The following is a 22,600-nucleotide window of genomic DNA, read 5'->3' as shown; positions in this document are numbered from 1 at the left end:
AATGAATGGAAATTTATTTCTCACAGTTTTAGAACTGGGAAGTCCAAGTCAGGGACTGGCATCTGGCAAGGGCCTTCTTGCTGCATTGTCCCATGGCAAAAGGGCAAAGAGAGGGCAAGGGAAAGGAAAGGGGACCAAATTCATTTTTTATGAGAAACCTACTTCTGAGACAATCGCATTAAGTCATTCATAAGGGCACAGCCCTCATGGGCTAATCACCTCTTAAAGATATCACCTCTTAATACAGTTACAATGGGAATTAAACTTCAGTGTAACTTTGGGAGGGGATAAATATTAAAAACATAGCAATCACAATAAAACTGGGAAATTAAAAAAAATTGTGCGGCTGGGAGTGGTGGCTCTTGCCTGTAATCCCAGCACTTTGGGAGGCTGAGGCGGGTGGATAACCTGAGGTCAGGAGTTGGAGACCAACCTGGCCAAAATTGTGAAATCCTGTCTCTACTAAAAATACAGAAATTAGTCGTGCATGGTGGCATGTGCCTGTAATTCCAGCTACTTGGGAGGCAGAGACAGGAAAATTGCTTGAATCTGGGAGGCGGACGTTGCAATAGAGCCGAGATCACACTACTGCACTCCAGCCTGGGCGACAGAACGAGACTGTGTCTCAAAAGAAAAAAAAATTGTGCAACTATCATCAATATATAATTCCGGAACATTTTTATCACCCCAAAGGAAACCCATATTCATTAGCAGTTACTTTTCTGCTTAGCCCCAGCAACCACTAAATGACTAAAAATAAAAGCTGAAGCTATGATAGGAATGTCTTATTCTAATTTTGGTAATATTCATTGTATTTTAAGTAGACAGATGTAAATAATGAGCAAATAATGCTTTTAATTATTTTCTTTAACCTGTCTCAGAGCCAAGAAGCTTCTTTCAAGGCAGTAGTACATGGTGGAGGCTATCAGAGTTTCTAAAATAATTATCTAGGCTGAAAGTCATATCTGGGCTTTTTGGTGATCTTTCTATGTGAGCACGTACAGCTAATTTGACTGATTCTCTTCAAATATTTCTTGAAGATGTATGTTACAACAAGACTTAGGTTATAATATTAGAATAGACCTTCTCTTTTGAGTGGAGTAATATGATTATTCTAATAAAGATCCTTTCTTCACTGAGGCTACTGTTTGGGAGTTGAAGTAACTGGGGAATTTGAACCTACCCTTCTCCTTTCACACTATATCACCAGTATAAGAGCAGAATTGTCAGATATTCCCTTGAATATTGGATACGAAATGTTTTTTAATTGATAAATAATTTGTGTGTGGCAGTATTTCTACATTCTTGTCCTATAAACTAATATCAGAGTTCTTTGGTTGCTGTGACATGCCTCCTCAGATTAATAGTGAGATTTCTTCCTGTAGGTAACCCTAATTTCTTTTAAAGCAATGATTTATGGTATTATGATCTAAATGCCTTTTTTTTTTTTTAAGAGATGGGATCTCACCATGCTGCCCAGGCTGAGCTCAAGCTATCCTCCTGCCTCACCTTGGCTTCCCAAAGTGCTGGGATTACAGGCATGAGCCACCATACCCGGCCCTCGATGCATTTTTAATGTTACATTAGTTGCTAAAAAATAAAAAAGAGGCCAGGCACAGTGGATCACGCCTGTAATTCCAGCACTTTGAGAGGTGAGGTGGGCAGATCACCTGAGGTCGGGAGTTCAAGAGCAGCCTGACCAACATGGAGAAACCCTGTCTCTACTAAAAATACAAAATTAGCCAGGCGTGGTGGCGCATGCCTGTAATCCCAGCTACCTGAGAGGTTGAGGCAGGGAAATTGCTTGAACCTGGGAGGCAGAGGTTGCGGTGAGCCGAGATCACGCTATTGCACTCCAGCCTGGGCAATAAGAGCAAAACTTCATTTCAAAAAAAAAAAAAAAAAAAGAATATTTTGCAATATCAGGGGGCAATAATGTGATATACTGGATAGTAAAAGGTTAATGAGGACATAGATGCCTGGTCTAAGCAAAATAGATAAGAAGTTGCTGATCGTAATTGACGATGAGAATAACATCACAGTGGAATAGCAGATAATGCATGAGTGGTGAATTTCCTCATTTAGTCTTACTTTGAGGCAGCAAGTAAATCCTTTATAAGTGTTGCATTACTTTTGTGGTGTGTGTGTGTGTGTGTGTGTGTGTGTGTGAGATAGAGAGAGAGAGGCTTCAATCCTTAAATCATGTAATATTAAGAAAAAACAAATTAATTCACTTAGAAGATTTGGGGCTGGATCTATATTTTTTCATCATTTTAACATTTGGGGGTTAAAATTTCCAGACCGTTGGAGACGACATCCATCCAGAACAGAGTAGATCCTGGAGATTCTGGATAAATTATCTGCAAATGCATTTTTTTCCAATAGATTGAGTTTATTATCAACATTCAGTTTGCTGATTAAAAAATTTTTCGGTATATCGATATTGAACTCGAGTTGGAAGAGGTGAGTCCAGTCTCAAAATGGAGGGCCATGATCCAAAGGAACCAGAGCAGTTGAGAAAACTGTTTATTGGTGGTCTGAGCTTTGAAACTACAGATGACAGTTTAAGAGAACATTTTGAGAAATGGGGCACACTCACAGATTGTGTGGTAATGAGAGACCCCCAAACAAAATGTTCCAGGGGCTTTGGTTTTGTGACTTATTCTTGTGTTGAAGAGGTGGATGCAGCAATGTGTGCTCGACCACACAAGGTTGATGGGCGTGTAGTGGAACCAAAGAGAGCTGTTTCTAGAGAGGATTCTGTAAAGCCTGGTGCCCATCTAACAGTGAAGAAAATTTTTGTTGGTGGTATTAAAGAAGATACAGAAGAATATAATTTGACAGACTTCTTTGAAAAGTATGGCAAGATTGAAACCATAGAAGTTATGGAAGACAGGCAGAGTGGGAAAAAGAGAGGATTTGCTTTTGTAACTTTTGATGATCATGATACAGTTGATAAAATTGTTGTTCAGAAATACCACACTATTAATGGGCATAATTGTGAAGTGAAAAAGGCCCTTTCTAAACAAGAGATGCAGTCTGCTGGATCACAGAGAGGTCATGGAGGTGGATCTGGCAATTTTATGGGTCGCGGAGGAAACTTTGGAGGTGGTGGAGGAGGCTATGGTGGTGGAGGTGGTGGCAGCAGAGGTAGTTATGGAGGAGGTGATGGTGGGTATAATGGATTTGGAGGTGATGGTGGCAACTATGGCAGTGGTCCTGGTTATAGTAGTAGAGGGGGCTATGGTGGTGGTGGACCAGGATATGGAAACCAAGGTGGTGGATATGGTGGAGGTGGTGGAGGATATGATGGTTACAATGAAGGAGGAAATTTTGGCGGTGGTAACTGTGGTGGTGGTGGGAACTATAATGATTTTGAAAATTATAGTGGACAACAGCAATCAAATTATGGACCCATGAAAGGAGGCAGTTCTGGTGGAAGAAGCTCAGGCAGTCCCTATGGTGGTGGTTATGGATCTGGTGGTGCAAGTGGTGGATATGGTAGCAGAAGGTTCTAAAAACAGCAGAAAAGGGCTACAGTTCTTAGCAGGAGCAAGAGCGAGGAGTTGTCAGGAAAGCTGCAGATTACTTTGAGACAGTCATCCCAAATGCATTAGAGGAACTATAAAAATCTGCCACAGAAGGAACGATGATCCATAGTCAGAAAAGTTACTGCAGCTTAAACAGGAAACCCTTCTCGTTCAGTACTGTCATAGCCACAGTTTGCAAAAAGTGCAGCTATTGATTAATGCAATGTAGTGTCAATTAGATGTACATTCCTGAGGTCTTTTATCTGTTGTAGCTTTGTCTTTTTCTTTTTCTTTTCATTACATCGGGTATATTGCCATGTAAATTGTGGTAGTGGTACCAGGAATAAAAAATTAAGGAATTTTTAACTTTTCAAAAAAAAAATTTTCAGTATATCTGCATAAATGAAATTGGTCCATCATGTGTATTAGAGGAAGCTATCCTCACTCCATTTGTTATCAGGATTATGTTAGCCTGAAGAATGGACTGATAAACTTTCTATAAGGCTTATTACAGGCTTTAACCTGTAAAATTGATCTCATTGTTAACAGCTTTGAGAGTATATAGATAGTTGACTATTTTTCTTCTCTGGTTTCTTCAGATACTCTTCATCATCTTGGATTTGTTTTAATAATTTATATATGTTAAAGAAAATAATCAAAACTGTGCAGATTTATAAATCTTTAAAATTGTACACAATATTAGATATTTTAAAACTCCCTACATATGCAGTTTTATCACCCTTCTCATTAATGGTACACCGTAAGACTCACTTTTTGATGCCAAGTGTTCTTGAAAATGTCCTAAGGAAGATCATTGCTAGAACAATGTTATTTTTGAGATTTTTGTTCCTTGTAAGGAAATAGACATCAATTAAGGAGGGATTTTTTTTTTTTTTTTGGAGGTGGAAATGGGTAGTATGGTCAAGCAACTGCATGTATATTTCCCTGGGGAACACGGCATTAAGAAGAGAAAATAATCCCAACTATTAACAATTTCATCTGTGCAGTGGTTTTTATTCTGCAACATTGTCTTTTCTATTTTTTTACATGTTTTCTAGAAAAGGTAAACATGTAGTAGAAATAAATGTGATGTTAATTGCTATGGCAGTGTGGCTGTACACATTACTTTTTTTTCTCCTGTCTCCCCACCTTCCATTGGCAATCACCCAACTGGTTAAGTAAATGAGGGTGGATGGATAATAAATGTTTCTTCACAATTACTTCATTAGCTCTCAAAAGGGATTCTGAAGCATTCCATTATAAGTGCTGGTCACAGACATGCTGAAATGACCACTTTTTGCTCTGGAGGGAAATTCTTTGCTTAATAAAGAACAAGAGATCACAATATCTTTCTTTCCTGAGCAGAAGCAGGGTAAACTGTTGATTCCTTTTTGTTTTTTTCCTGCAAAGAAAGGACCTTGCTTATGTCACCCAATTTCCCCTTTCAGGAAGGGGAAGTAATTTTTAGTAAGTCAAGGTATGTAGTAGCCATAAGGTCTTCTGTTTAGGATTAAGGTTCAGTGAAGTCATTTGGCATTCATTTATTTTTGTAGTTTTGATCCGAAAGCTGCTTCATTGCAGAATTTTAGTCTGAATTATGTTCTAAAGATTGATGACCTCTCTATGGGACTTCACTGTAACTGTTCCATTAGGACATCAGATTTAGCTAAGTATTTATATGTTAATTTTGTTGGATTAACTTATGTGCATAGACATACACACACACACACACACACACACACACACACACTGAAGCCTCATTGTTCCTTTAAATTTTAATTTTTATTTGATATCTTTTCATAATCTATTGAGGAAAATTACGATGGGAATGCAGTACTGTGAGTTTGCACTGACAATAAAGTTTGATCTATGACAGCCTCTTAGAAGCAACTACTTTAAAATATCTTATAGTGGGAAAAAAACCCACAAATGCAGTTGTTGTTTTGTATACTTTTTTCTTTGTTGACCTGAATAGGATTAAATAACCTCTAGGGTGATTTGCCCATTCAGCGAAGTGGCACAGGCCAAAAAGTAAGGAGATTAAAGTAGGATGAGGGAGAAACAAGGAAAACATGACAAAGGAAAACCCAAGATTAGAAAGACTCAGTGAAGAAATTTTACTCAAAGAAATAAAGAGGTTTTTTCTTCCTTCACCATCCCCAAAGCAATATAGCAGGAAATCTTACTTTGATTATCCATCAACAAGCAAGAGTGGAATTAATAAGTTGACCAGCAAATTGATACATTCCACTGTGCACGCGAAAGTCAGACCCTTATAAGTAAGCAGTTGTATGATATACTTTATAAGTATGTAGTCATATATGTTATAGGTTCATCATGGGAAAGCAGACCAGCTCAGCCTAGCCTGAATGCCACCTAGTGTTCTCTCGTATGTATAGGATACAAGTGGAGCCAATGGTTGGTTAATTGAAAATGATAATTAAGGCAGGGAATTACATAAATTGATACAAATTTTCATGAGCATTTGATTTTTAACTTAAAGCATATACTGACTGGAGACTGCTATCATCTTTCTTGCATAAACAACCTATAATGCTTGTTTCCTGTTTCCAATTCAAATTTCCATAAAGTAGAACAAGAGCTTAGCAAACTGAGTATGGAATCCTACTTGATTTTTACATTTTTTATAACAATTTTTCTTTTCTAACATTTTGAGATTTACCTTTCCAAAGCTTTCAGTGTTTTTCCAAAACATTTATCTGTTTTCTAGAAACACCCTTTTTGTACTCATATTTCATAATATTTAATTAAATATTAAATTGCATAATCACAAATTGGCATAAAAGCAGTAAGAATGAACATAACTTGGTAAAACAGAATGTGAAGGCATACTGCTATTGGAGTAGTCTGTTTGAGTTAGCTTGCCTGTGGGCAGCTGCATGTTTTAAACAGGAAATGTAGAGCTAGCCCTTACATAGTGGAGATAGCCCGTTTGGGGAGTTTCTGCTCTGTTTGATTTGGCTGATGCCTGTATTCTTCTTTAGGGATAATTAGCTATGATAGGCCTTTATGGCTAGGACTTTTAACAATAATACTTGGTGAAGTGAGTTGTTAAGGAGCTAAATATACACATTAGTATGAGAAGAGAGCAACACGCAATCTGATTTCAGAGCTGGTGCACTTAACCATCATGCTGTCTACTGCTTCCCCTTGTGGGAAGTATTAGCACGCCACTCTATGTCCATAATATAGGAAGTAGATAAGAAATGGTGCATAGGAAATAATATAATTGTGCCGACCCTTTTCTATATTAAACATTATTCTCAAAAAAACAGAGCATATACCTCAGATATCTCTAGAAGAGTTACCAAAACTGATCTTCTGTTAGGATAACAGTATGCCACTAAATGAGTAAGAACAGGAATTATGCAAGCCATTTATGTAGATTAAATTCAAATAGAATTATAAATAACAAAACTGAAAAAGCCATTTGGTTGATAATTATTATTTGGGATGCATGTTTTGCTTGTTTTAAATTAGTTTTCAGGGTCTTCTTCCTTTAGGGGTAGCTTAGCTCAGTCTTTAGCCTGATTCAGTTCAAGAGAAGAAAGGGTAACTACTTTTTACCCATAAAAGGCAGTGCAGCTTACTCTCTGGAGTCAAGCTAACAAGTATGAACAGTCCGTACATTTTAATTTCACTTAGTAGCTGTGTGACCTCGGGCAAGTTACCTAACCTTTCTTGTCTCAGTTACCTCATTATAAAATAGGGATTGGTATCTATTACACAGAATTTCTTTTATTTATTTATTTATTTTATTATACTTTAAGTTCTGGGATACATGTGCAGAATGTGTAGGTTTGTTACATAGGTATACACGTGTCATGGTGGTTTGCTGCACCCATCAACTCATCTCTACATTAGGTATTTCTCCTAATGCTATCCCTCCCCTAGCCCTCATCCTCCGACAGGCCCCAGTGTGTGATGTTCCCCTCTCTGTGTCTATGTGTTCTCTTTGTTCAACTCCCACTTATGAGTGAGAACATGCGGTATTTGGTTTTCTGTTCTTGTTTTATACAGAATTTCAATGAGGATTAAATGGATTCATGTGAAGTTCTTAAAACAGTGCCTGGTGTATAGTAAATGCTCAGTAAATGATAGTCGTCATCATCCTTATCAACCTTGAAAAAGGGAAATAGTGATATTATTGTTGAAAATATAGCCAGAAACATGAATCTGAAGTGTGTAGTATTGGAGATTAGGTACAGAATAAACAAGAAGTAGGAGAACCAGAGAAGGCATACATGAAAAATTAATGTGTGGTCCAGAATAGATGTCATAGTTCTGGGTGTTACCTCTTGTTCATTAAAAGATAAATAGTGGGTCAGGGTGGAAATAAAAAAAAATAAGCTGGAGGAAGGAAATAATAAAAATGACATAGAAATACAGTAGGATAAATTTGAGAGTGGACTTTCTGAAAAATCCCAATAATATATGAGAACCTACAGCAAATCTAATTGGAAAAAAAAAAGAACGGGAGAAATCGTTTAAAAAGTTAAAAAGAGGATCAGGAAGAGATCCTAAATAGTGTGAGAGACTGCTATGCAGAGTTTTGCGGTAATATATTTGGAAATCTTGATGAAATCTAAAATTTCCTAGCAGATATAAAAATCAACTACAGTAATAGAAGACTGTGATTATGTCATTCTTCTGCTTGAAATTCCCCTAAATAGCTTCCCATTGTTCTCAAGATAAAGATAGATACTTTCAACTTGTCTTCCAGTCCTCCCTGATCTGACCTGTTTCTTGCCATCCAGGCCTTGCGTTCTTTTCCCTTGGGCTCCTGCACTCTGGCCATATTGATCTTCTTTCTGTTCATCTAATACTGTTCTCTTTTGCACCAGGACCTTTGCACGTCCTGTTTGTTTTGCATGTTTTGAACACTTAATTTCTATTAATCCTTAGATTTCTACTCAAGTCTCATGTCATGGGGAAACTGAACCTTACTCTTCACAGGTTTGGGTCCCTGTGCCATCTGCTCTCATAGCTCCTTATACTTTGTTTTCATACTTAACACTGTTAACAATTATTTCTGGGTATTTATGTCTCTTTCTCCCCAAGTATATCATAATTTCTTTGATGGTAGAATTGATGGCTGTTTTGCTCATTCTTGCCTAGCACAGAGAGAGGTACTCAGTATTTTCTGATTAAATAAGGACTTGCATAGTCAAATAACCTTTTCTGTTTTTTCTTTTCTCTCTCTTTTTTTTTTTTGGAGACGGAGTCTTGCTCTGTCACCCAGGCTGGAGTGCAGTGGCGTGATCTTGGCTCATTGCAAGCTCTGCCTTCCGAGTTCACGCCATTCTCCTGCCTCAGCCTCCTGTGTAGCTGGGACTACAGGCGCCCGCCAGCACGCCCGGCTAATTTTTTGTTTTTTTTGTATTTTTAGTAGACACGGGATTTCACCGTGTTAACCAGGATGTTCTTGATCTCCTGACCTCGTGATCTGCCCGCCTCAGCCTCCCAAAGTGCTGGGATTACAGGTGTGAGCCATCACGCCCGGCCCCATTTTTCTTTAATAGTGAGATTTAGAAACCCATCCTCTCTCTCTCTCCCTCTCAAACACAAAGAACAACCTAAGTGGTTTCATGGACACATTCTTGTAAGCTTTCTAGGAAATAATTTTCTATATCAAACTGTTTTGTAACATACCCATATACATATAGAAAGCTATCCAGTTGATTTTATTTCAATCTCAAATTTGATAAAGTACCAAAAAGTAGTAATACAGACCTAGTTCAGTCATGAATATGGATGGGAAAAGTCAATATAAAATTCTAGCAAATCAGATTTGGCAGGATATTAAAAGAACATTTCATAACATAAGTTATACATTGAATTTAAAAAGTGGGTGAATATTAGGTTAAAAATGAAAAACCACATGGTGATCTTAATGCCACAAAAGAGTTTGATAAAACTCAATATTCATTCTTTATGAAGTATTTAATGGTTTGGATGAAGACTTCTTCAGTTAAAGAAAAAGAAGAATTTCTATCCAAACCAATATCCCAGTATCTTGCTATATAATGAAATGGTAGAATCATTTCTGTGAAAATAAGATACAATAAAGAGGCTTGCGGATACAGCACCATTAGTTCCTCCCCCCCCCCCTTTTTTTTTTGCCAAGTTCTAGACAATGCAATAAAACATAACAGAAATTAGAAGCAGGGCTTTTGGAAAAAAGGAGATACGGTTCCCATTTATTTGCAGGCAGATTGGTTATACCTAGAAACCAAAGAGAAAATGAAAAACTATTGGAATTAGTAAGAATAGGTATGAATTAATATGAGAGTTGAGGTTGGATACACATGTTTTTGAGCTGATTCATGCAAAGGCTTTCCAAGCTCCCTTGTGTTTTACTAGGTTGTGTTTGGTTAAAGTTGGCTAGCTAGTGTGCAGTCATGAGTCAGGGGAAGAGAAGGAGCCTGACTGGCTCCTATATTGTTCTGAGTCATATTTCTTTTTTTCAATGGAATTAAACCAGCATGATTGTTGAAAGAGATCAAAATTTGGCAGGTTTTCATTTGCTTGATGTTTGTAAACAGATTTTTCTTTCAGGAAAGGAATTTGGAGGAGGGCAGAGACATCATTATGTCTTTTTTACAAATCTACAATTTCCCATTTGACCCTTACAATTAATCTGAAAGTCAATTTGCGTTTGAGATTATACGACAGTAACAGGTTGATAAGCAGACATTTCTATGTCTTATTCGGTAAGAAATACTGAATTAAGTTTGAGAATGGAGGTCATGTGCTGCCCCGTACACTTCTCATCTTGTCCTCAACAAGGACTACATGGTAATTTTCATAGATTTTCTTTTGTCAATTAAATGACCGATATTTGAGTACCTTTTAAGTGCTAGTTCCTGTTCTTGGTGGTAGGATTGCAGTGGTGAAGAAGATATTTTCTGTTCTTAAGAGGATTACATTGCAGAGGGGATAGATAGATAATAAGCTGTGTATAAATAAGATAAATTTAATTATAAATAAGATAATACTGATAAATATAGAGAAGATAAAATAGGTATTGACCAATTATGAATGGCATACTGTATGGCAAGAGCTTTTTAGATGGAGTCAAAGGAGTCTTTGCTGAAAAGGGGACATTTGAATTGAGTCATGAAGGATGAGGAAGAGGAAGCCATAAGGGCACCTGTTCTCAGAGCATTTCCCAGCATAAAGAACTATGTGGTGACAATAAATTCAGGGACAGAAAGGAGGCCAATGTGGCTGAAGAACAGTGAACTAAGTGGGAGAGTAAGAAGAGGTAATGCTGGAGAAGTAGCCAAAAACCAGGTCACTTAGGAACTTGTGGGCCATAAGAAGGAGTTTGGATTTTTGGAAATGTGATGGAATGCCTTTAGATTCTTTGTTTGTTTGTTTTTCAAAGTGAGATTTTTATGATCTGTGTGGAAGACAGACAAGAAGAAAACAAAAGTGGAAGTAGAAAGACCAGGTAGGACATTGTTGCTTGTGCTGGTGGCTTGGGTCCAGGTGGGTGCAGTGGAGATTCAGGGCAGCAAGTAGAATTTGACTGATGGATTGGAGTGGTATGAAAGAAAGAGTCAAGGATGACCCTAATTTTTTGATCTGAATAATAAAGTGTATAATGAATGCTGTTTGCTGAAATGGGCAACTCTTGAGATTGGAAGTGAAGCTATGAGTTGAGAGCATTCTCTCTGTTTTGGCTGTATTAACTCTCAGTATCCCAAGGAAGTCATTATTATCATTTGCCATCTGAATCCATTATACCCTGTTTACTTTCAATTTTTATGTTTTTTACTTTTATATTTTTTTAGAGACAGTGTCTCACTGTGTTGTCCAGACTGGAATGCAGTGGCATGATCATAGCTCACTGCAGCCTTGAACTCTTGGGCTCAAATAATCCTTCCACCCCAGGCTCCCAGGTAGCAGCTAGGACTACAGGAGTGTGCCAATGCACCCAGCTAGTTTTAAATTTTTTTATTGTTTTGTAGATACGAGGTCTTACTATGTTGCCTAGGCTGGAATGCAGTGGCACAATTATAGCTCACTGCAGCCTTGAACTCCTGGGCTCAAGTGAACTTCCTGCCTTGGCCTCCCAAAGTGCTGGTATTACAGGTGTGAGCCACTGTGCCTGTTCATTTTCTAAGTTATTTTATAAATAATTAACATAAGTAAACATACAGGAATAATGAAAAACAACCTTATTAGAAACTTTAATAAGACTTTAACCATAGCAAACCGAATTTTTTTTATCCTGTAAGTTCCTGGTTTTGAAGGCACATACATATTCAAAATGAGAAAAAGTCCTTTGAATATAGTCATCAATTGCGATATACAAACCTGTAACATATACATTATATAAATACTGATTTCCAGATTTAAAATGAATCTCTTAATGTGTTCTGGGTTTATCATTACTTCTGGGTTTTGCATTTTATTGTCAAAAGGCAGTATTTTTGAAAACTTTGATGGCTGAGATTTTGTTGAAGAAAGGATAAACACTTTCAATTGAAAAGTATTTTTGTTTTTTAGATTTATCAACTAATGAGAATGGTCGATTTAATGAAATTTGTTATTTCTACATCAGTTATTTTTTCTCCACACTTTTTATATAGATACTTATCATCAGCATTTGTCTACCTATGAACTTCATCAAGTAAATTTAGCTTCATAAACATCATAAAAAGATCAATGAATGCTACCACATATTCTTTTAACTAAATGGGATGGTCTAGGATCTTGTAACATATTGCACAATGAAGTTTCCTGTTGAATGACTGTCTGGCTAAAAGTACCATAGTTCCTTCTTGTCCTTAAAAATCATATTGTATATTCATTCCTTCTTAAGTTTCAGAAAATTTATCTAGGATATCATCATCTGAAGATTCATAACCTGAGATTTCACTACTTCCTGCCTCTTTACATTCACCATCTAATAACTGTGAAATATCTTTCTTTGTCAGTTTTCTTCTCTTTGCCATTATGGGTAGAAAATGAAATATTCTGAATTTTCAACCGTGTTTACTGAAACCCTCAAAAATACAAAGATGGGATTTCCAGCCTTCTTTTCAAAAGATGAGACAATACCACCAACCAAAAAAAGCCTGGGACCTGATGGATTCACAGACAGATTCTACCAGATGTACAAACAAGAGCTGGCACCATTCCTACAGAAACTATTCCAAAAAACTGAAGAGAAAGGACTCCTCCACAACTTATTCTGTGAGGCCAGCATCATCTTGATACCAAAACCTGGTAGAGACACAACAGAGAAAGAAAACTTCAGGCCAGTATCCTTGATGAACATTGATGTACAAATCCTCAACAGAATACTTGCAAACTGAATCCAACAGCACATGAAAAAGATAATCCACCATGATCAAGTAGGCTTCATCCCTGGGATGCAAGATTGGTTCAACATACACAAATCAATAATTGTGATTCATCACATAAACAGAACTAAAGACCAAAAACTACATGATTATCTCAATAGATGCAGAAAAGGCTTTTAATAAAATTCAACATCCCTTAATGTAAAAAACTCAATAAACTAGGTATTAAAGGAACATACCTCAAAATAATAAGAGCTATCTATGACAAACCCACAGCCAACATTGAACTGAATGGGCAAAAGCTGGAAACATTCCCCTTGAAAACTGGCATGAGACAAGGATGTCCTGTCTTACCACTTCAATTCAACATGGTACTGGAAGTCCTTACCAGAGCAGTCATGCAAGAGAAAGAAATAAAGGGCACCCAGACAGGAAGAGAGGAAGTCTTCTCTGTTTGCAGATGACATGATTGTATATCTAGAAAACCCCATAGTCTCGACCAGGCACGGTGGCTTATTCCTGTAATCCCAGCCCTTTGGGAGGCCGAGGTGGGCGGATCATGAAGTCAGGAGATCGAGACCATCCTGGCTAACACGGTGAAACCTCATCTCTACTAAAAATACAAAAAATTAGCCAGACGTGGTGGCGGGCATCTATAGTCCCAGCTACTTGGGAGGCTGAGGCAGGAGAATGGCATGAATCCAGGAGGCGGAGCTTGCAGCGAACCGAGATTGCGCCACTGCACTCCAGGCTGGGCGACAGAGTGAGACTCCATCTCAAAGAAAAAAAAAAAAAAAGAAAACCCCATAGTCTCAGCTTGAAAGCTCCTCCAGCTGATACACAGCTTCAGCAAAGTTGCAGGATACAAAATCGATGTACAAAAATCACTAGCATTCCTATACACCAACAACAGCCAAACTGAGATTCAAATCAGAAAGGCAATCGCATTCACAGTTGCCACAAAAAGAATAAAATACCTGGGAATACAGCTAGCCAGGGAGGTGAAAGATCTCTACAATGAGAATTACAAAACACTCCTCAAATAAATCAGAGAAGACATAAACAAATGGAAAAGCATTCCATGCTGATGGATAGGAAGAATCCATATCATTAAAATGGCTATACTGCCCAAAGCAATGTACAGATACAATGCTATTTCTATCAAACTACCAACAACATTATTCACAGAACTAGAAAAAACTAGTTTAAAACCCTTACGGAACCAAAAAAGAGCCTGAATAGCCAAGGGAATCCTAAGCAAAAAGAACAAGTGCTGGAGGCATCATGTTACCCAACTTCCAATTATACTACGAGGTTACAGTCACCAAAACAGCATGGTACAAGTACAAAAACAGGCACATAGACCAATGGAACAGAAGAGAGAGCCTAGAAATCAGGCCACACATCTGATCATCAACAATGCTGACAAAACAAGCAATGGGGAAAATAAATGGTGCTGGGATAACTGGCTAGCCATATGCAGAAGATTGAAGCTGGATCCCTTCCTTACACCATATATAAAAATCAACTCAAGATGGATCAAAGGCTTAGATGTAAAACTCAAAACTATAAAAACCCTGAAAGACAACCAAGGCAATACCATCCTGGACATAGAACCGGCAAAGATTTTATGACAAAGACACCAAAAGCAATCACAACAAAAGCAAAAATTGACAAGTGAGATCTAATTAAACTTAAGAGCTTCTGCATAGCAAAAGAAACTATCAACAGAATAAACAGCCAATCTACAGAATGGGAGAAAATATTTACAAACTATGCATCTGACAAAGGTCTAATATCCAGCATCTATAAAGAACTTAAGTAAATTTAGGGGAGAAAAACAACCCCATTTAAAAAGTGGGCAAAGGACATGAACAGACACTTCCCAAAAGAAGACATACATGAGGCCAACAAGCATATGAAAAAAATCGTAATATCACTGATCATTAGAGAAATGCAAATTAAAATCACAGTGAGATACCATCTCATACCAGTCAGAATGGTTATCATTAGTCAAAAAATAACATGCTGGTGAGATTGCAGAGAAAAGGAAACACTTATACACTGTTGGTGGGAGTGTAAATTCGTTCAATCATTGTGGAAAGCTGTATGATGATTCCTCAGAGACCTAAAAGCAGAACTACCATTTGACCCAGCAATCCCATTACTGAGTATATACCCAGACCAATATAAATCATTCTACCGTAAAGACACATCCATGCAAATGTTTATTGCAGCACTATTCACAATAGCAAAGACGTGGAATCAACCTAAATGCCCTCAGTGACAGATTGGATAAAGAAAATGTGGCACATAAATACCATGGAATACTATGCAGCCATAAAAGAACGAAATCATGTCTTTTGTGAGAACATGGATGGAGCTGGAGGCTATTATCCTTAACAAACTAATGCAGGAACAGAAAACCAAATACTGCATGTTCACACTTACAAGTGGGAGCTAAATGATAAGAACTTACAAACAGAAAGAAGAAAACAACAGACACTGGGGGCTACTTGACGGGGAGGGTGAAAGGAGCAAGAGGAGCAGAAAATATAACTATTGGGAACTGGGCTCAATACATGGGTGATGAGATAATATGTACAGCAGACCCCCTTGACACATATTTACGTATGTAACAAACCTTCACTTGTGCCCCCAAACCTAAAATAAAAGGTGAAAAACAAAAGATGAGGCAACACTTTGAGTAATGCAATAAGAAAACTGAAGGAGGGTATAGTAGTACAGCATCCTTTTAGGCAATTCTATTATTCTTACAATTTTAGATTGTTAAAAATATAGTTGGGAATAACTGATAAATAATGATGAAATAATTTTCAGGATGATGGATTACCAAAAGATTTAAGATATAGGAAAAATAAGATCACTGAGGCCCCGTAATATATCTTAGATTTATGAAAGAGTCCAATGGACCCATATGGTAATTGCAAGACAAAATGAGTGTGTTTTAAAAACAAGTAAGAGTTCTGTTTGCTCTTGAATACCTCTAAGAAAGAATAAATTCATGAAATATCAATCCTTACAAATAGAACTGCCCAGAAACAAATTTAAAAAAAAATCTCCAGTGTAGTGGTCCCAGATAATACCAAGGGATAAGTTTGAAGTGTGTATTAAATATCCCAGTGGAGATGTAGAGTAGTGGTTGTCTCCAGAAATCTAAACCTCAGAAGAGAGGTCTAGACTAGAGGTTTCAGTCTGAGAGTCATCAACCATTTGAAGCTTTGGATCTAGATGAGATCACCCAGGAAAGAGAGGATAAATTGAAAAGAGAAGAGGGCCAAGAATAGAGCCCTGTGGCACACTAGATTTTAGAAATCTCATTTAGTAGGAAGATACTGAGAGGGTGCAACCAGTGAGGTAGAAACCTGTGATATCACTTGGAGAATAGTGTTTTAAGTGGGGAGAAGTCAATTGGATCAAAAGATAAGAGTAATTTTTAAAAAAGTAAGGTCAGAGAAGTTTGATCATTGACTTTTTTAAAAATAGGGATCTTTGATGACCTTTAGGAGAGCTGTTTCATTGAAGTGATGAGGCTGACAGCCTGTTTGTGATGGATTAAAATGAGGAAGTAGAGATAAGCAATAGAGGCAAATTTTACAATAGATTTTGCTGTGAAGGCGGGGGAGAGATGGTAGTTGGTGAGAGTTTCTTTTAACCCACTTTAGAGGATTGAGAGGAATTGGTAGAGTACCTGGAATTGGGGATGTGAATCAGGGAGATATTGGTACCTTAAATTAACATATTAAGGCTTCACATTAATACTCTCACATTAATACTGTATAGAATAGAGCAGAACATCCCCTGTTCAATTCTTCTCTCTCCTTTTCTCTTTTATGGATGTATAATAGAGGTACATAGTTTGGGGGTACATTTGAAAATATATTCCTATAACTTACAGAGATCAAATCAGTGTTCTTGGGATATTCATTACCTTAAATATTTGTCTTTTCTTTATGCTGTAAACATTCAAATTATGCTAGCTATTTCAAAATGTACAATAGATTAAGTTATAGTCACCCTACTGATCTATCAAAGACTAGGTCTTATTTTTTCTATCAAACCATATATTTGTACCTATTAATCAACTCCTCTTCATCTCTTCCTTGCCCATATACTTCCTGGCCTCTGTTAACCACCAATCTACTGTATCCTTATGAGATCCACTTTTTTGGCTTCCACATGTAAGTGAGAACAAGCAAGATTTGTCTTTTACTGCTTGGATTATTTCTTGACATAATTACCTCCAGTTTCATCCACATTGCTACAAATGACAGGATTTCCTTATTTTTTGTAGCTGGACATTATTCCATTGTGTATACATACTACATTTTCTTTATCCATTCGTCTGTTAATGAGCACTTAGGTTGATTTATATCTTGGCAGTTGTAAATAGTGCTGCAATAAACATGAGAGTGCAGATATATCTTTGACATATTGGTTTACTTTCATTTGGATATATACCCAGTAGTGGAATTACTTGATCATATGGTAGTTCTATTTTTTATTTCTTCAGGAACTTCCATACTATTCTCTGTAGTGATTGTACTTATTTACTTTCCTACCAACAATGTATAAGGGTTCCCCTTTCTTTCCATTCTCACCAGCATCGTTATTGCCTGTCTTTTTGATAAAAACCATTTTAACTAGGGTGAGATGGTATCTCATTGTGGTTTTTATTTGCATTTTTCTGATGATTACTAACAAGGAGCATTTGCTCACTTACCTGTTGGCCATTTGTATGTTTTATTTTCAGGAATGTCTGTTTAGATCTTTTGCCCATTTTTAAATCAGATTCTTTGGCTTTTTGCTGTTGTGTTGTTTGCACTCCATAAATATTCTGACTATTAATCCCTTGTCATATGGATAATTTGCAAAGATTTTCTCTCATTCTGTGGGTTGTCTCTTTGCTTTGTGATTGTTTGCTTTGCTGTCCAGAGCTTTTAGTTTGATATAATCCCATTTGTCTATTTTTGCTTTGTGGTCTGTGCTTTCGACATCCTACACAGAAAATCTTGGCCGAGATCAGTGTCCTGGAGCACCTCCCCAGTGTTTTCTTCTAGTAGTTTTTCTTCAGTTGTTTGAGGTCTTAGATTTAAGTATTTTATCCATTTTGCTTTGATTTTTGTGTTTGGTGAGAGAGAGTGATATAGTTTCATTCTTCTGCATATAGTTAATCCAGTTTCCCCAGCAGCATCTACTGAAAATACTGTCTTTTCCCCATTGTATGTTCTTGATACCTTTGTCGAAGAAGAGTTGGCTGTAAATGCATGGATTTATATCTGTGTTCTTTATTATGTTCCATTGGTCTATGTGTCTGTTTTTATACCAGTACCATGCTGATTTGGTTACTATAGCTTTGTAGTAAAGTTTGAAGTCAGGTAGTGTGACCCTTCCAGCTTCATTCTTTTTGCCCAGCATTCTTTTGGCTATTTGGGGTCTTTTGTGATTCCATATAAATGTTAAGATTTTTTTTTCTATTTTTGTGAAGAGTGTTACAGGTATTTTGTTAGAAATTGCATTGAATCTATAGATTGCTTAGGGTAGTATGGACATAGTAACAATATTAATTATTCTAATCAATAAACATGGAATATCTTTCAATTTTTTTTGGCGTCCTCTTCAGTATCTTTCATCAGTGTTACATAGTTTTCAACATAAAGATCTTTCAGTTCTTTGGTTGATTCCCAGGATTTTATATTCATTGTAGCTATTGTAGATGGGATTACTTTCTTGATTTCTTTTTCACTTTGTTTGCTGTTGGTGTGTATAAAGGCTACTGATTTTTGTATGTTGAGTTTGTATTTTGCAATTTTACTGAATTTGTTTATCTGTTCTAATAGTTTTTTTGGTGGGATCTTTAGGTTTTTCTGAGTATAAGATCATGTTGTCTGCAAACCAGACTAATTTGACTTCTTTTTCAACTTGAATGTATGTCCTTTATTTCTCTTGCCTAATTGCTTTGGCCAGGACTTCCAAGATTAAGTGGTATAAAAGTGGTGAAAATGGATATCCTTGTCTTGTTTCAGATCTTAGAGGAAAGATCTTCAATATTTCCCCTTTGAGTGCAATGTTAGCTGGGAGTTTATCGTATATGGCCTTTATTATTTTGAGGTATGTTCCTTTTATACCCTTTGTGATGAGGATTTTATCATAAAGGGATGTTGAATTTTATCAAATGCTTATTTTATCTGTTGAAATAATCATAGGGTTTTTGTGTTGGTTCTGTTAATTATCACATTTATTGATTTGCATACATTGAACCATCTTTGCATCCCTGGGATGAATCCCACTTAATCATGGTGAATGATCTTTTTAATGTGTTGGTGAATTTGGTTTGCTAGTATTTTGTTGAGGATTTTTGCATCTGTGTTCATCAGTGATATTGGCCTGTAGTCTTCTTTTTTTGTTGTGTCCTTATCTGTTTTTGGTATCTGGGTAATGCTGGCCTCATAAAAGGAGTTTGGATATATTCCCTCCGCTTCAATTTTTTGAGTAGAATTGATATTTGTTTGTCCTTAAGTGTTTGGTAGAATCATCAATAGAGCCATAAGGTTCCACACTTTTCTTTGATGGGAGACTTTTGATTACAGCTTCAATTGTGTTACTTGTTATTGGTTTGTTGAGGTTTTCTGTTTCTTCACGGGTCAATATTGGTAGGTTTTATATGTGCAAGAATTTACTCATTTCTTGTAGGTTTTTCAATTTGTTGGCATATAGTTGTTTGTAATAGTCTCTAAGGATTCTATTTCTGTGGTCTGAGTTGTTACATCTTTTCATTTCTGATTTTATTTGGGTCTTTTTTTTTTAGTCTAGTTAAAGATTTGTCAATTTTGTTTGTCTTTTACAAAACTAACTTTTTGTTTCATTGATCTTCTGTATTGTTTTTTGAGTTTCAATTTCATTTATTTCTGCTCTAATCGTTATTATTTGTTTCCTTATACTAATTTTGGGTTTGATTTCTTTTTGCTTTTCTAGTCCCTTAAGATGTATCATTAGGTTGTTTATTTGAAGTCTTTCTACTTTTTGCATATAGACATTTATTGCTATAAACTTCCCTCTTAATACTGCTTTTGTTGTATCCTATAGATTTTGTTATGTTGTATTTCCATTTTATTTATTTCAAGAAATTTTAAAATTTTTTCTTCTTAATTTCTTCATTGATCCTTTGGTCATTCCAGAGCATATTGTTTAATTTCCATGTGTTTGTGCAGTTTCTGAGGTTCCTCTTGTTATTGATTTTTAGTTTTATTACATTGTGGTCAGAAAAGATACTTGATATGATTTCTACTTTTCTAAATTTGTTCAGAGTTGTTTTGTGGACTAAGATATGGTCTCTTCTGGAGAATGTTCCATGTGCTGATGAGAAAAATGTATTCTGCTTCTGTTAGGTGAAATGTTCTGTTAGTTAGACCTAGTGTGTAGTTTAACTGATGTTTCTTTGTTGGTTTTCTCTCTGAATGATCTATTACTTGAGAGTAGGGTGTTAAAGTTCCCTACTATTTTTTCTTTTTAGAGACAGTGTTTCACTCTGTCACTCAGGCTGGAGCACAGTGGTATGGTCATAGCTCTCTGCAGCTTCAACCTCCTGGGTTCGAGTGATCCTCCTGCCTCAGCCTCCCAAGTAGCTGGGATTACAGGTGCATGCCACCACATATGGCTAATTTTTAAATTTTTTAAGTAGAGACAGGGCCTTGTTATGTTGCCCAGGCTGGTCTTGAACTCCTGGCTTCAAGCAATCCTCCTGTCCTGGCCTCCCAACATGTTGAGATTGCAGGCATGAGCCATCACACCTGGCTCCCTACTATTATTGTATTGCAGTCCATCTTTCCCTCTAGATCTATTAATGTTTGCATATATACTTCCAAGCTCCACTGTTGTATATAAATATTTATAATTGCTATATCCTGTTGCTAAAATGACCTTTCTCATTATATAGTGACCTTGTCTCTTTTTATAGTCTTTGATTTGTAGTTTATTGTATCTGATATAAGTATAGCTATTCTTGTTCTATTTTGGTTTCCAGTTGTATGAAATATCTTTTCTACCCTTCCACTTTCTGTCTTTGTGTTTCTTTATAAGTGCTAAGTTTCTTATAGGCGGCATAAAGTTGAATCTTGTTTCTTTATCTGTTCAGCCAGTCTTTGCCTTTTAATTGGAGAATTGAGTTCATTTACATTCAGTGTTATTATTAATATGTAGGGACTTACTACTACCATTTTGTTGCTTGTTTTTTAATTCCTCTCTTCCTTTTTTACTGTCTTCCTTTGTGGTTATTTTCTTTGGTAGTATGTTTTAATTCATTGCTTTTTATTTTTGGTGAATCTATTACAGGTTTTTTGCATTGTGGTCACCATGAGGGTTACACAAAACATCTTATTACAAGGTATTTTAAAGAGATGACAACTTATCTTAGATCACAAAGAACTGAAGTTTTAATTTTATTTAATATAAGTTAAATGTAAGTAGCCACACATGACGAGTGGATACTGTATTGGACAGGACAGCTCACCGCTTTTGTCATGTGCCAGTAGGTGAAGAAGGGAAGAATTGGGTAGATCAGAGTATTTCCGGTAGCATCTGCATTGAGATATGCCGTAAGTGTAAAACACATGCTGAATTTCAAAGATATAAAAAAGAATGAATTTGTCATTAATAATTTTAATTATTGATTACCCGTTGCAATGATGTAATATGAATATATTTGGTTAAGTAAATTATTAAAATAATTTCACCTATTTTATTTTACATTTATGTAGCCACTAGAAAATTTAAAATTCTACATGTGGCTCACATTTGTAGATCTCATATTTCTATAGGAAAGTGCTATTCTGACAGTGAGCTCCTCGTGGGGAAGGACCCTTTTCATTTTAATCTTGACTATTACTGTATCTTTAGTAGATACTTAATAGTTGTTGAATGAATGACATAGTCTCTAGAAATTGTGACCATAAGCCTTTTGAAGAATTGAGGCTTTGAATTGAAGCATATATATGATAGATACATACATAAACATGCTTGCACATACAGGAAAAAACCTACATCTAGGAATACAAGAGTAATAGCGCTTGTTTGGAGCCAAATTCTATTAATAATTGAAGAATTAAGTTCTCATAACAGCATCTGTAAGCAAAATTCTATTAATATTCCTCATTTACAGGAAACAGAGACAAGGACATTAAGTAACAAAATGACACAGAAATATTAAGTGATGGAAATAATTTGAATTCAGGCAGTCTGGCTTTGTAGTTTGTACCTTTAACCAGTATGCTAAAGAAATGTCATGTAATTTTGGTCATCCATAATTATCACTTTCAAAATTGTGAAAGGATGTGTATGAATGAATCCTGGGCAGTTTTGGACTTGGGGGACTTTTTGATGCCTCTTTTGCTTTCCTGGAATGAAGAAAGTTTACTTAGGCCTTACAATCTGCTTTTAATTGCTTTAAGATTTATTAAAGTTCAGCAAACAAAGTCTTTTTTTTTTTTCTGTTCAGCATCAGCTTTTATGTTTATACTTCCAGTAATATTTTTTTCAGCTCTGGGAAAAGTATAAAGAAAGTGTTGCCACTGGTAGTGTATGAGTGAAAAATTATCATTTGACTTTTGGGAAAATGAAATGGTTATTTATATAGTGGTCCCAAGAATCAACTTATCTCTTATATTATTAATAGGAGAGATTTCTGCTTGGTAATAGATTTATAATACTTTACTT

The 22,600-nt window shown here is 36.3% G+C and overlaps 2 protein-coding genes across 5 annotated transcripts in view; both read left to right on the top strand.

The window, feature by feature from the left end:
• MAGI3 (membrane associated guanylate kinase, WW and PDZ domain containing 3) overlaps positions 1–22,600 on the top strand; it is a 286,949-nt gene that overhangs the window by 59,838 nt on the left and 204,511 nt on the right. The window lies entirely within an intron of this gene.
• Positions 1,962–13,691, top strand: LOC129059005 (heterogeneous nuclear ribonucleoprotein A3-like). The gene has a single exon (XM_054554063.2). The coding sequence runs from the start codon at positions 2,481–2,483 to the stop codon at positions 3,516–3,518; it is 1,038 nt and encodes a 345-aa protein (XP_054410038.1). The 5' UTR covers positions 1,962–2,480; the 3' UTR covers positions 3,519–13,691.

The sequence above is a fragment of the Pongo abelii genome, chromosome 1 (assembly GCF_028885655.2).
Source record: "Pongo abelii isolate AG06213 chromosome 1, NHGRI_mPonAbe1-v2.0_pri, whole genome shotgun sequence".
NCBI lineage: Eukaryota > Metazoa > Chordata > Mammalia > Primates > Hominidae > Pongo > Pongo abelii.
Note: the sequence above shows the minus strand (reverse complement) of the source record. Positions and strands in the feature narration are given on the sequence as shown.

What these genes read in the sequence shown, in the direction of transcription:
- LOC129059005 (XM_054554063.2), top strand. Translation starts at nt 2,481, where the DNA reads ATGGAGGGCCATGATCCAAAGGAACCAGAGCAGTTGAGAAAACTGTTT.